The sequence below is a fragment of the Cyanistes caeruleus genome, chromosome 8, assembly GCF_971803275.1.
Source record: "Cyanistes caeruleus chromosome 8, bCyaCae1.hap1.1, whole genome shotgun sequence".
NCBI classification, from domain to species: Eukaryota; Metazoa; Chordata; class Aves; order Passeriformes; family Paridae; genus Cyanistes; species Cyanistes caeruleus.
In genome coordinates this window covers 34,454,688-34,466,828 of record NC_141708.1, presented here as the reverse complement: position 1 = coordinate 34,466,828, position 12,141 = coordinate 34,454,688, and the positions used below count along the sequence as shown (strand labels likewise).

At 37.6% G+C, this 12,141-nt stretch overlaps 1 protein-coding gene across 13 annotated transcripts in view; it reads left to right on the top strand.

Moving 5' to 3' along the window:
- Window positions 1-12,141, top strand: part of PBLD (phenazine biosynthesis like protein domain containing) — a 38,673-nt gene that overhangs the window by 15,588 nt on the left and 10,944 nt on the right. For 4 of the 13 annotated variants that reach the window (XR_015289966.1, XR_015289967.1, XR_015289968.1 and 1 more), the window contains exon 10: window positions 8,773-8,931. The exons of 1 other annotated variant lie outside the window; for it this stretch is intronic. Coding sequence is in view for 4 of the 12 variants with exons in the window: in XM_086900097.1 (XP_086756223.1) it covers window positions 8,773-8,912 (140 nt within the window). In the remaining 8 variants the exon portion in view is untranslated. Of the gene's footprint in view, window positions 1-8,772; window positions 10,648-12,141 lie in introns of those variants that run through there. 8 more of the 13 variants (XR_015289962.1, XR_015289970.1, XR_015289964.1 and 5 more) reach the window with 4 other exon arrangements.

Here is a 12,141-nt window from a genome sequence, read left to right as displayed (position 1 = left end):
TGCTGTGGAAATGAATGTAGAGCTAAAAGGGATGTAAAGAAAATGGGAAGCCATTTTTTTTTTATTCAATAAGCCATTTAACAGGTTTGCTTAAAGGAGTCGTGAAAATACTTTGCATTTCTTTTGCGTTATTTAAATGAAAATAGACAGAAAACATACATCAAAAATTGTTATTAAATTTGGGAAGTTTTGCAAGAAGAGGAAATTAAAGATTTCATGAATGTGCACACAGCGAGAGGTCACAGAAAGGAGCCATGTGTTCCATAAGGGATGGGAAGGGAAATTAGCAACAGATGAGGCAGTTATTTCTGGGAAAGGAAAGATTTCTTTGTCTCAGTATTCATCAGAGTGACAGGGAAACACGCCGGGAACAGAGAGAACCTTCCCAGAAGTAAAAAAAAACAAAACAAAACAAGCCTAAATTAAAATAAAGGGTGATGCTTGGTCAGGTAGAAATTAAATTAGTTCAATTAAAAACTGAAAAATATGCAATTAAGCACATTTTATTCTCACATCTATTTTTTCCCCCTGAGGAGTAAATCTGTCTTGAAATTAATTAAGAGACTTAAACAAAAACACAGAACAAGGGATTTTTCTCAGTTGCTGAGTCACTGTCCTTTTATTTCCTGAAGTTTACTGCAAGCCATAAATAAAAATTTCCAAAGAACGGGAAAGTGAAAGGACAAAACCCAGCGTAGTCCATAGTGTGTATGAGCGCCCATCCTACCAAGCTCAATTCAGGTGGGAAATTCCAGCTGGAATTCCTGAATTTTTTTGCTGCTTCAGAAAGCTTCCTTTCTCCATAATTAGTTAAGTCTGTGAACAAAAATAAATTATAATCTTAATGACTAGGATAATTTCAGTCACCCTTACTCGGGAAGAAATGGCTCATCCCTAAACAATATAATTCTGTTTTAAGAACAGACTTTTGGGCTTTATTATGTTTATGTGTTGCAGTTTTCTGAAGATGTGTCTGATTGATTTTCATATTTAACATCACAGCCTCCTTTCTTAACTGTGTTTTTAGGGATTATGGGCATTAAAACTTTCAAAAACCTTTCGCCAATTAGTTAATAGCAAAAATGAACAAAGTACCCTCTTAGTAACAAACTGCAGGCACTTCTCAATGAAGTTACAATTTCAGCAGAAAAAACCCCGTAGATTAAAAGGGAACACCTGCTCCTGTAAATTACTGTGCTGCAGGTACCAACCCAGGAGACTCTGCAGATGGTTCTGTACTTGCAAACCTGACCTCACCACCCCTTCATCAATCTCTCACCGATTGATTCTCTCCAGAGCAGAACACACCATATCCCAAGGTACCAGAAGACGCCTTTGAATTAAATTAGTTCCGGGCAGAATAGCAGTTAATTGGTATTTCTGTTTCATTTTGGAAGTTCTTAACAAAGGATTTGATTCTCTTATCAAGCATTAGCACTGACTGAAGAGCAGTACAGCCAGTTCCAGGAAGAGCTCCAGAGGGAGCTGTGCTTTAGGAGGTGTAGCCTTTGCTACATTCCCAGCTGATTTGGAATGTGGATTAAGTTGTGCTATGCCCTAGGATTTTGAGATGGACAAAAAGAAAGCGGGATCTTGATCCTTAGAAGAGTATAGTATGAATTCATTGCTTCTGTTAGCCTTTCCTGCCAGCTGAGGAAAAGTTGGGGGTATCATAAATTCTTTGTGTTTGTTTCCTCTCCTCAGTTGTTTTGGTGAGACCTGACACTGATTCTGCCAGTCATTTCTTAACTAGCAGAAATTTTTTTACATGTTTCTTCCAGCTGGGCCTGGAATGTACTGAGCATGGAGACCTTTTTGCTTTGGGGGAGGAAACTTGAACAGCCTGTCTGGAAAACAGCCTTGCTAAAAAAACAGAGACAAGCTCATGTCCCCTGTCAGTCATACATTCACGTTCCCTTTTTTGTCACCCATATTCCTTAAAAGTTTTCCTAGTTTTTGACTTTAAAAACATCCCTAATTCTTCAAACCAATAGGACTTTTATTTGAGGCACAGTCTGAATTACACAAGTATAATTATTACTGTGCTCAGACTTCCTTTTCTAAATTGTAAGAAAAAAAAAAGTAATACCTATATTTTTACTTCTCAGTTATATGTGAGTAAGGCCAGCTGTGACAGAAATAGAGCTGCATTCCTGCATTTTTTGTGGGAATTAAAGTCCATAAGTAGTCGATGACGTAAACCACAGCGTACACAATTAAATAATGTTAGTGTAATTTATTTTGTATGGAAGAAGGAAACTTGTGTAACAGCGGTGGCTGAAAATATTTCTGTAAACAAAATTATTAGCACTCTCAATTTGTAATTTCCACAGTGATAATAATTAAGTTCCACTGAGAGAATAATTAACTTTCCCATCCTCGAGTTTGTAGAATTCAGAAGAAAACTCCACTGAAATCTGATAGAATGCTGACTTTCAAGACTCTTGAAATCCTGAAATAATATGGAATTAAACAATTAGCTTCACAGGGAAAAAAACAAACACCAAGCTTTTTGATATCAAATATTCAGTGGTTTGTGCATGGAGTGCAGTGAGATTTTTGCTCTCCTAGCCAAGGATTACTACTTTATTCTGTTGTACCTGGTGGGAAACCTTGTCCTTTGTGCATTCTGAGGCAGCATTATCTATCAGCAGGCAGGACATTAAGTGTTTCTTTATTCACAACTGCCTTTCCTGGTAGCTTTTGGAATAAACCCGTCACATCCAATCCGTCAAAGCTCGCGGATGTGACACTCGGGAGAGCCGAAAATCCGAAACATCAAATGTTACCATGTGCCTAACTAGAACATCTTAATCTTTTAGAATTGCCTTTCTTTTGATGGGGAAACCTCTGTGGCGTCCTGCTGTCCGTCCAGACAAAAGAGCAGATGTGGAATATGAGTGTGTGCGTGGGCGCTCAGCTGTCTGGGCAGGGCACAGAGCAAGAGGGCTACAAGAATTCCTCCTTAATTTGGAAAGCAGTAATTACAACATCAGCCCTTAGTATAAACTATTACATAAACTGACTGAGGGTTGCTTCATTTGCATAACAGTTAAATTATAATGGAAAAATCGAATGGTAAAGTACAGTAAGATCTATATATATATATTTTGTGTATTTTATATATGTGTGCACATATATATATATATTTATACATTTGGTTTTAAGGTTTCCTTTTCTTTTCCTCCTATACTTGATCCTTGCCATTTTTGAGTAAATTTCAAATTTCAGCAGATAAAGGTAACCTTACTGTAAAGGTTTTTTTTAGGAAAAGCAAGTAAAACTGGGCTTATGGAAAATATAAATATTGAATACATGTCCCCCCAGATGAGGTGAATGCTCTGCTTTCATTACTAAGTCGCTTTCTAGTTCACAGCATTATGCACTGGACAACCAAACTTTACATCTGTTTTTACCTTTGGATACTGGATTATTCCCTCTAGCTGCAGGAGGATTAGAGAAACACGTGAAGTTAAGTATGAATGGGAAATCAGCATACAGAACATCAAATTAGAATTCTCATTTTCTTTAATAATGGGATTTTTGTGAGACTTTTCATCACTTAACCTTCTAAAACCTTGCCATGGAATATTTATGTGACAATTGTTACATATTTCTTAGAGAAAAGAAACTGAGTATGCAGCAGTGTATTTTAAAATATAGTATACCCTTATGGACATACAATATTTAAAATGCCATGAGAGCGGATTTTTGATTTACACAACTGAATACATGAAATCTGAATTATACATATCCAAGTGTTTGAGCCATTATTTAAATAATTTAACTGATTAAATATATATTATCCCGCATTTAAATAATTTAACTGATTATATATATATTCTATATGTATTATATATATATATTTAAATAGATGTGCCTGGAAGAAGGCACTTAGCTGAGAAAATGGAATTGAAAAAAATTGACTGGATCTGTTATTAACTGAGAGAATTCTTCTCTCTCATTTTTATGAAGCAACACTTGACAGTTCAGATCCTTGAAAATGTTACTGAAAATGCTGTCACTTCCTATTTGTACCTATTTCCTTGGTGGTTATTTCTGTATTTCTGTATTTCTTCAGTGCAAAAGTGAAAGTTAAGAAAGCTTCCAAGGAAATAATCTGGTCTGCATGTCTGTTAGCCCAGAAATGCTCGTGTGAAGTGCTCTGAAAACTGATAGGAAATACATTTATGCAATACAGTTTTGCAGATACATAAAGTGAAGGATAATCGACAAAAGTCTCATTTGTGTAACAGCTTTGACCCATTAGGGGCTTTTAAATCATGCATCACTGACTTCAGGGTTGCTGTTGTCAAGCTACTTACAGATCCTAGTTAAATCAGGCATTTCGTATTTTTGCCCTCATTCGCTTTTGTTTACCAGCAGGAGACAAAATATTTAATTAGTTTTGGGACATTTATAATCTCCTCTGGGCCAGCTCCAGCCGCAAAGCTGGACGCCACTCCTGAGTTAATTCCAGCCAGGCTGGCCCCTCCACTACAACATATGGGTAACCTCTGAGCCTTTAGCAAAAGTTGCAACTGAACTGCGAGAGGGGTGGGACCTCCCTGCTGGGAAAATGCTGAGCCACCAAGCAGAAAGGGGCCACTCACCAGTGGAGGTCAAGGCAGCACTCAGAGACCAAACAGCATCTGGCAAACTGTGCCAAATAGAAATCAATGAGAAGCAGGGCACTGGGTAGTAATTTTATGCCTGTTTACACAAGAAAATAACTCCTTTTGAAGTGAAAAATGATTTTATAAAATGCTCACAGCATCCTTTGGCATCACTCTCTCCATTGTTCCTTCTTGTATTTTTATTAGTCAATAAAATATGGCACAATCTAGACACGATTTTGTTTTAAGCAAGCAACATTAACTGTAGCATTAATTATGTTTTTGGGAGATGAGGAGTTTTGGGAGTCTTCTTCCTAATTGGCTAGGAACCAGCTGTATAACTGTAAGTCATTTCCAAGGTGCATCACATTCTCTTCTCCATGTTGCAGCAATCAGTCAGAGGGCTTGAGAAGAAATAAAACAAAAAATAGAAACATATTAAAAAAACCAAAAACAGTTCCTAATCTTAAGGACTTTGTGTTCCTGCCACTGTAAACTGCTGCAGCTCAGTCCACTTGAAACCTCCCCATGTTTTGTTACTGTCACTTTCTATTTCTGCCTGTATCTCTGTTTATATCTCATCTTGTGGCCCTTGTTTTTCCCCATTGTCTTTCACCACTTTTCTCTTTTCCCTGAAATTCCAGGTGCTGGTGTCTAATATTGTAAGCAGACTGCCGTTCATGTAACTTTTTTAAATTTTTTTTTTTTTTTTTTCCCCTTTCTTGATTCTGCTGCACTTCTTCTGTACTTTGTTTCACTCCTGGATTTCTCAGCTTCTCTGAGCTGAGCTCCTTGGGGATATTTCTTCACAGGGAGTCCTGCTTATCTCAGTTCTCTGTGTCAGGACAAAAACTCCAAAGCTTGTTAGGATCTTGTTTCTCCTGTTTATTAGGATGTTATCACAGAACTTGGCAGGTCTCTCCAGACTTTCTGCACAAGTTTAATTCACTACAACCTGGCTCATTTCTTTCTGATGGTACAAAATGGCCTCACTGTGTGGCTCACTTTGGCTTTGAAAGCTTAAAATGGCCCCGAACCACGCAGTTCTTTTATCTTTATACTCATTCTTACCCAATTAACAATAGACACATAAATTATTTCTCTTAATGACCCATCACCTGTGTACTGCACTGTGGCATTTTCTGTCCAATCACCTACTACTACCCAAAAACCTCTAGAAGAACAAGAAGAAGAAAGAAGGAAAAGAAACAACACTCTAAATCCTTTATCTTGTCTTCTGCTTTCTAAACTGTTTTAAACTCCAAGTTTTCCACCCAGTGACTTAAGAAAACTCTCTAATCTACACACTCACACTTTTAGCTTTTTCTATCTGACTTTAACAGTTGTTTTCATGTATCACCATGAAAACATGTCCATAAATTTCATGTTGTATGAAATTCAGTGTTCTTCTGGATTTCAGAGTTAGGTATCAGAAACAAGTGCACACACTCTGTGTCTCAGACTCCAACAATTCAATGCAGTGAGATTACTTAGGGCTGAATATTAAATATACTCAGGTCTTCAGAGGTTCATGGCATTAGATACTACATTTTATTCCACATAGAGCTTCTTCCTTGTCTACTTTTCTGCTTCTCAAAAAGGGGACCATTCTCTACTGACTTTTTTTTTTTTGTCTACTTGTCCAGAAGTATTTCTATTTGCAACAATTTCAGAACTCATTTTCATCCTTAAACTACCTTGTATCATTCTGCACATTGATTATTTCTGTATTTGGAGTGAAGGAGGTTGCAAAGTCTTTATGCTGTAGAAACTACACAAGTCCCAGTGTCCTGTGAATCATCACTCATATTTCCATATCTCCTTGGGTTTTGTGGCAACAGGGAAGATGTCAACTCCAGTCTGAGGTCTTTATGCTTCTTGGTAGAGAATAGACAATAGACAGTGACTTTTCAGTGTAGGAAAGAATTGAGAAAATCAATGTTCTTGGTGGAAGGAATCAAAAGCTGAATGTTCAGAGTGGCTCTCATTGGTCCTGTCCCTTGGACAGTTGGCATGTGAGGGGAAAAAACTCGCTAGAACTGAGGTGGATGAGCTGTTCATGTCTGGGGTGAGAAATGGTGCTTTTACTCAGGGAGTGTATTTTTTTTTTTCAGTTAGAATTTTTTTCACAGTTACAAACTTTTAATATTAAAATAGGATGTAATTCAGTAATAAAATGCTGCAGTTTTTTCCCTACTTTTGAAGAATACCAAACTCTTTGCTTGACCAGAATCTGAATGTGCAAGCAGGTTTTTTATTTTCTTGTTTATAAATAAAATTTTTTCTGATGAGGTTTTTGGGAAACTCAGTGGGAGCTCATCTCCCCTCGATACCATGACACACCTTTTATATCTCCCTTTCTCTGCTAGGTTTTGTCCCCTCAAGAGTAAACAGCTCCACTCCTGTAACAGCTCTCTCTTCCATAGGTTGTGATTAGGTCAGTTCATTGCCAGTACTAAAGTCTGTAGATACTCTATGAATAGGTTTTGTTCTCCTGTGTATCAGGAATACAATCCCCAGATAATAAGAGAAGAAGGGTTATCAGAAAATAAAAAGGGGTTGGGTTTTCACATCTTGGTATTTGGTGGTCTTAAACAGCTGGGGAGAGTCTTCTAGGGAAGTAATTTTGCTCCATGATGAATTTCCATACTGTCTCTCAGCATAGTTACCCATTTAGTTTCTATTTTTAGGACTTATTGTAGGCTTTCTACTCAATTCTAGAGGAAATAGAAAAAAAATAAAGGCTAACTCATGAATGGTCTTGGTTTTTTATTTTTTGAATGTAGAACAAATTAAATTTTTTTAGTATTTGGATTATGTTAATGTGTTTCTTGTGCTTGTGACTGTCATGGCAAATAGGTAATTTAAGAGTAACTTACTACAGGGTAAGAAAGATTGTTTTTTCAAAAGGTTGGTGTGGGGAACCAGCTCAATCTATGACTGCTGTGTTGTTCTCCCATGCTGGTGTTTTGGAGGAAGCATCTCCTAGGGACAGGAAAGCCATAACACCACCTGATCCAGCAAAAGGCTGACCTGTCAGGAGGGGCAGTGTAATAGCAAATCATTCCCTCTACTTGAGGCTGTCTGACCATGTCTGTTGATTAAGGAAGAACACAGCTGATTTCCTATTTAAATATTTTGGTTCTTGCAGCAATCTTGGGATTTTTTGTTTCATTTGTAGCACTGGTGTTGCTTCAGTGACAAGCATCTCATTAAACTTAGCTACATTTATAAAAATGTATAAAGTGCTTTTATAATGTTCTAAAAACAAGTGCACACATCCTAGGTTCAGGCAGGTTTATAAATAGGCTTTGGCTGTTACCATCTTTGCAGAATCCATTTGGAACAAATATCTGTGGTTGGAGGCTAAAAGGACCAACCAATTGTATTTGGAAGGCAGTGGGAACAGGGGGTAAACATAGGAGTTCCCATCCCTGTCACCTCAAAGATCCCCTTGTATTTTACAGAGGTGACTGTGATGCACAGGTGTGAGGAATGGGCAGGGTGATGATTGAATCAGAGACACCTGAAAAAGTTAAAAAAGGGGAGGGGCCACAAGAGAGAGAAGGACTAAGGTAAGATCCTCAGGACTGAGAGGTAAAAAACCTCTGGAAAATTGCTCTCTCCAGAATCTGGCACTGAACCCAAGAGTCCCGAGTTTATAATTCCTTCTGCTGTGAGGAAATGTGGTCAAATCAGCAAGTAAGTCCTGACATCTACTTCATCTTTCTAATCCTGAGATATCTGATCTGTGAAAAGATAATAACTTAGCACTTGTGCTGCTAATTACTCTGTTAGAGGTTTTATAGAACAGGTTAGGAAAACATCTATCAGAGATCATAAGAACAGTAATTCCTGTCTGGAATCAGGAGGATGAAATAGATTCCTTCCCCCATCTGTTTCATGGTGCAGAGTATGCATAGTGCTTTTTGCATAATTTTAGTAAGCCTCAAGCTATATAGTAAGGAAAGGTCTTCTCTGGAAGACTCTTGTCTCATTGAAACTGAGTAGATAGGAAAATAAAAGGTGCTTAAAGAAACTGAATTACATCTTAAATGAACGGGTTCTGCTCTTGCCTATGTCAGAATGCCTATGTAACACTTAACAAGTATTCTTAACTAACTCTTAAAATTTGTATTGTCTTGTGTTACTGCAGATATTGCTGATCAAGTTAATTCCCAGGTGATAGATGAACAGAGAGTCAGTATTTCACCCAGACTCGGTGGAACAAAGCTCCCCCACAGCTGTAGTGCTGCAGCAGCCAAGCTTCCTTGCACAGTTCTGCTGGAGCAGTGACCAGTGAACATTGTGCCAGGTCGGTGTGTGTGCCCTGCTGTGTTGTGTCTGTAGGTTCTCTTGTGAAAAACATCAGGACAGCTTTTGCAAATTGCTAAGCAGGTGCAGTTGACCTTGATAGAAAATTGTATTTTTAAGCACATGAGATTTGTATGATACTTGGAAAATTCACTAGCTTTGTAATATGTCAGAGCTGTTTTGTTGCTCTAGTGGTGCAGAGGGTTGCAGTATCATTCTAGGTGGAACCTGCTTTCATGATCTGTCTTGTGTTTGTACCAAGGTACATAATGTAACCAAATTCAATATATAACATAGGTGAGAAACAGTTAAATATTCAAGATATGTTCCTCTAATAATGTGGCAAAAGGACTCCTCTCTCCTTTTTGTTTTTTTAAGAGGGTTCTGACTTCCTGTTGTAAAAGCTTGCTTTTGAACAAAGTTATGTTTAAAGGTTGTTCTGTGCAGGGTCACTGAGGCAAGCTCTGTTTTTGAGCCTCGCCTGAGGGAGGTGAGAAGGATAATGTGGAACAGAAGAGAAATGAGTGAATTGAGAACAGTACAGCAGGTAGAGCCTGAACAGTATTTGGGACACTTACCTGACCTGCTAGTGCTAGAAAGAAGAGCTCAGCCCAGAGAGACTGAAGAGGAGAGTGAGCAGTCCTAAGCACTTTATAGGAAAGGGTGGGAAGCCCCAGGTGAAATGAATACAAACTCCTCCTGCAGCTGTAGATTGTTAATCCATTTCCAGTATTAGTTAGTGAGTGTCCCTTCAGGGTACAACATTCTCTAGTGAATTGTTGCTTTGGGATAGTCCTGCAGCCCTGACAGGGAAAACAATGCAAATAGGTAAGGCAGGAAAAGAAGTGATTCTGCACACCATGGATTTCTAGCCTGTCTTGTGAGCTGAGTCAAATGTTACAAGAAATTGGGCCCTTAAGGATGGTCATATTTTGGTAGTTACCCACCTGCTCTTAATTAGGCAGCGTGCAGCATGCCAGTCCTTCTGCTTTGCTCACTGTAAACGACAGTGGTGAGGAGTCTTGAGGCTTTTAGAAAGGATCTACCTGAGAGGAAATAGTTCTGGCTAGAAGAGACAGGTAAGATTCTTGTTTTGATACGCTGCTTGGATATGTTTTTATAAGTACAGGTAGAGAAAGTAGAGAGGGAGTAGACTTTAACCAGAAATATTGCTTTCATTTCGTTTTAAATTCAGTATCTGGCCCCAGCCAATCCCCAATAAAAGTAATTAGACTGTATTTTCCATAGTAGTAAAGGTGAAAGCCATTCATCTCTTAGTGGGTGCTGCACTAATTGCATCTGAGTTTTTAACCCGGATACCTAGCAGACAGTTTTGAATGGGTTTATGTATGTAGTCATAAATCCTCAAACTAGCTAATTTCTTTCATGGATTGAAACTCTCCTATATTTATTTCCTAATATTGGTGGTGATTTGAAGTTGCTAAAATAATCTGGTTTATGACTGAAATAGCGTTCTTATCTGTCTCTCGTGTTTCTCTGTGGGAAACATAATATTTTGGTTAATGATACTGTTTAATGATTAAAATATGACTCAGGAATAATGCTGCAAGGATCATGGAATAGCACTAAATTGGTACCTGCACAGTTAGAGAATCAAAGATTGAAATTTGAGCAACTGGGTAGACACAGAACTTCTTTGTGGTGATTCTGTGTTTTTTTTCTGGCTTGAGATTATTTCATGAGAAAAAAGAGAAAAGAGTAAAAGGGAATTTTTTGAGAAATGGTTGATGTGCAAAACCCATGAAACTAATATAAGATAGGATTTAAGAAAAGGTTTTAGCACCACAGCAGTTTATCACATCAGGATATAGTAATGGCTTTTAATATAAATATATAATAAAAATATTGAAAATAATTAAAAAAGTATTTTGAATAGTAATATATATGAGAAATTGTTAAAAGTAAAGGGAGAAGGGAGTAAGATTATGTAAGCATTAATTGAGACAAGCTGAAATATAGAGGAAATCAGACCAAGTGAAGGAAACCTGTGGAAATTCCAGCTGACACCCTTTCTCTTATTGACTGGTCAATAAAGCAGATATTTTTTTACTTTGAGGTAACATTATCATAAAGCTGTGCAAGGGGCTGTGCAAATGAACCAGATTCGTATGGATAATACCTTGATATGTTTTATATTTCACTTTCATAAAGCAGGAGCTTTACAAAATTCTAAGTGCTGAAAAGCAGGTGTTTTGATCAGCCAGCATTTTTTAGCTTTGCCCATGAGCTATAAAATCCTGTTATTAGTTTGTTAGTAGTCTAAATGGATCTGTCCTGTGATTTGATAGTAAATCATTTAAGCTGAAGTTAGAGTGTGTTCAGCAGGAGAGATAAATCACAGCTTCTCTCTTGAGATTACAGTGGTATGTTAGTCAAAGCATGATAATGGTGGTGAATCAATTAGGAAGGGAAAATTAACAGCACTGCTGTGTCCTGTGTTACTGTGTGTTAGTGAAGTAAAATACAAAGTTTCTGAAGCACTGTGATTTTCAATATATTTGAAGTCTTCATTGTAATTTGTACTGGCAGGACATACTGAGTTAAAAAAGAAAGCTGCTGCCAAGTGAAAAAATACAGTTCTTTATTTTAAAGGGGAGTTTTCTGTATTTATGGCATGACATTAACAGCAGTCTTGAGATGAAGAGTGATTAATTACCTGAATTGAGTAATAGCTATTTCATGAGAACACACAGTATTTATTAACTTACAGAACACCTTAATTCTCTGGTGCCTTTTACATGAAAAATCATTTGACATTCATTGCCAGAGACAAAGGCTTTAACTAACAGACTTATTTGGGTTAGAAGGCTGCAGTAGCACTAAAATGGGCTTTAGCAATAGCATGAAATCAGATGTGGATTTTCTTTTCTACCACACATGCGGTACTTCCCATGGAGCATCTTCAGAAACAGAAATCTCACAAGTTCTAATTGCTGATCCTTTTGGGAAAGGCATATGTTTCTGTGGGTTTTGGAAGGGAGCTGTTCTCACACAGATAATCAGAAGTTGTCTGTCAGAAAGTGGCGTTTTAGCATGTGGCAGTGGCTCGTTATGTTTGGGAGAACAGGTCAGTGCACACAGCTAGCCAAGTCGAACATTTCTAATGAAACATGATGAAGTTGCACTTCTTTAAAAATTGAAGAAGCGGCATACATTTTGATAATGGAATAATGGAGACTCCCTACCCCAA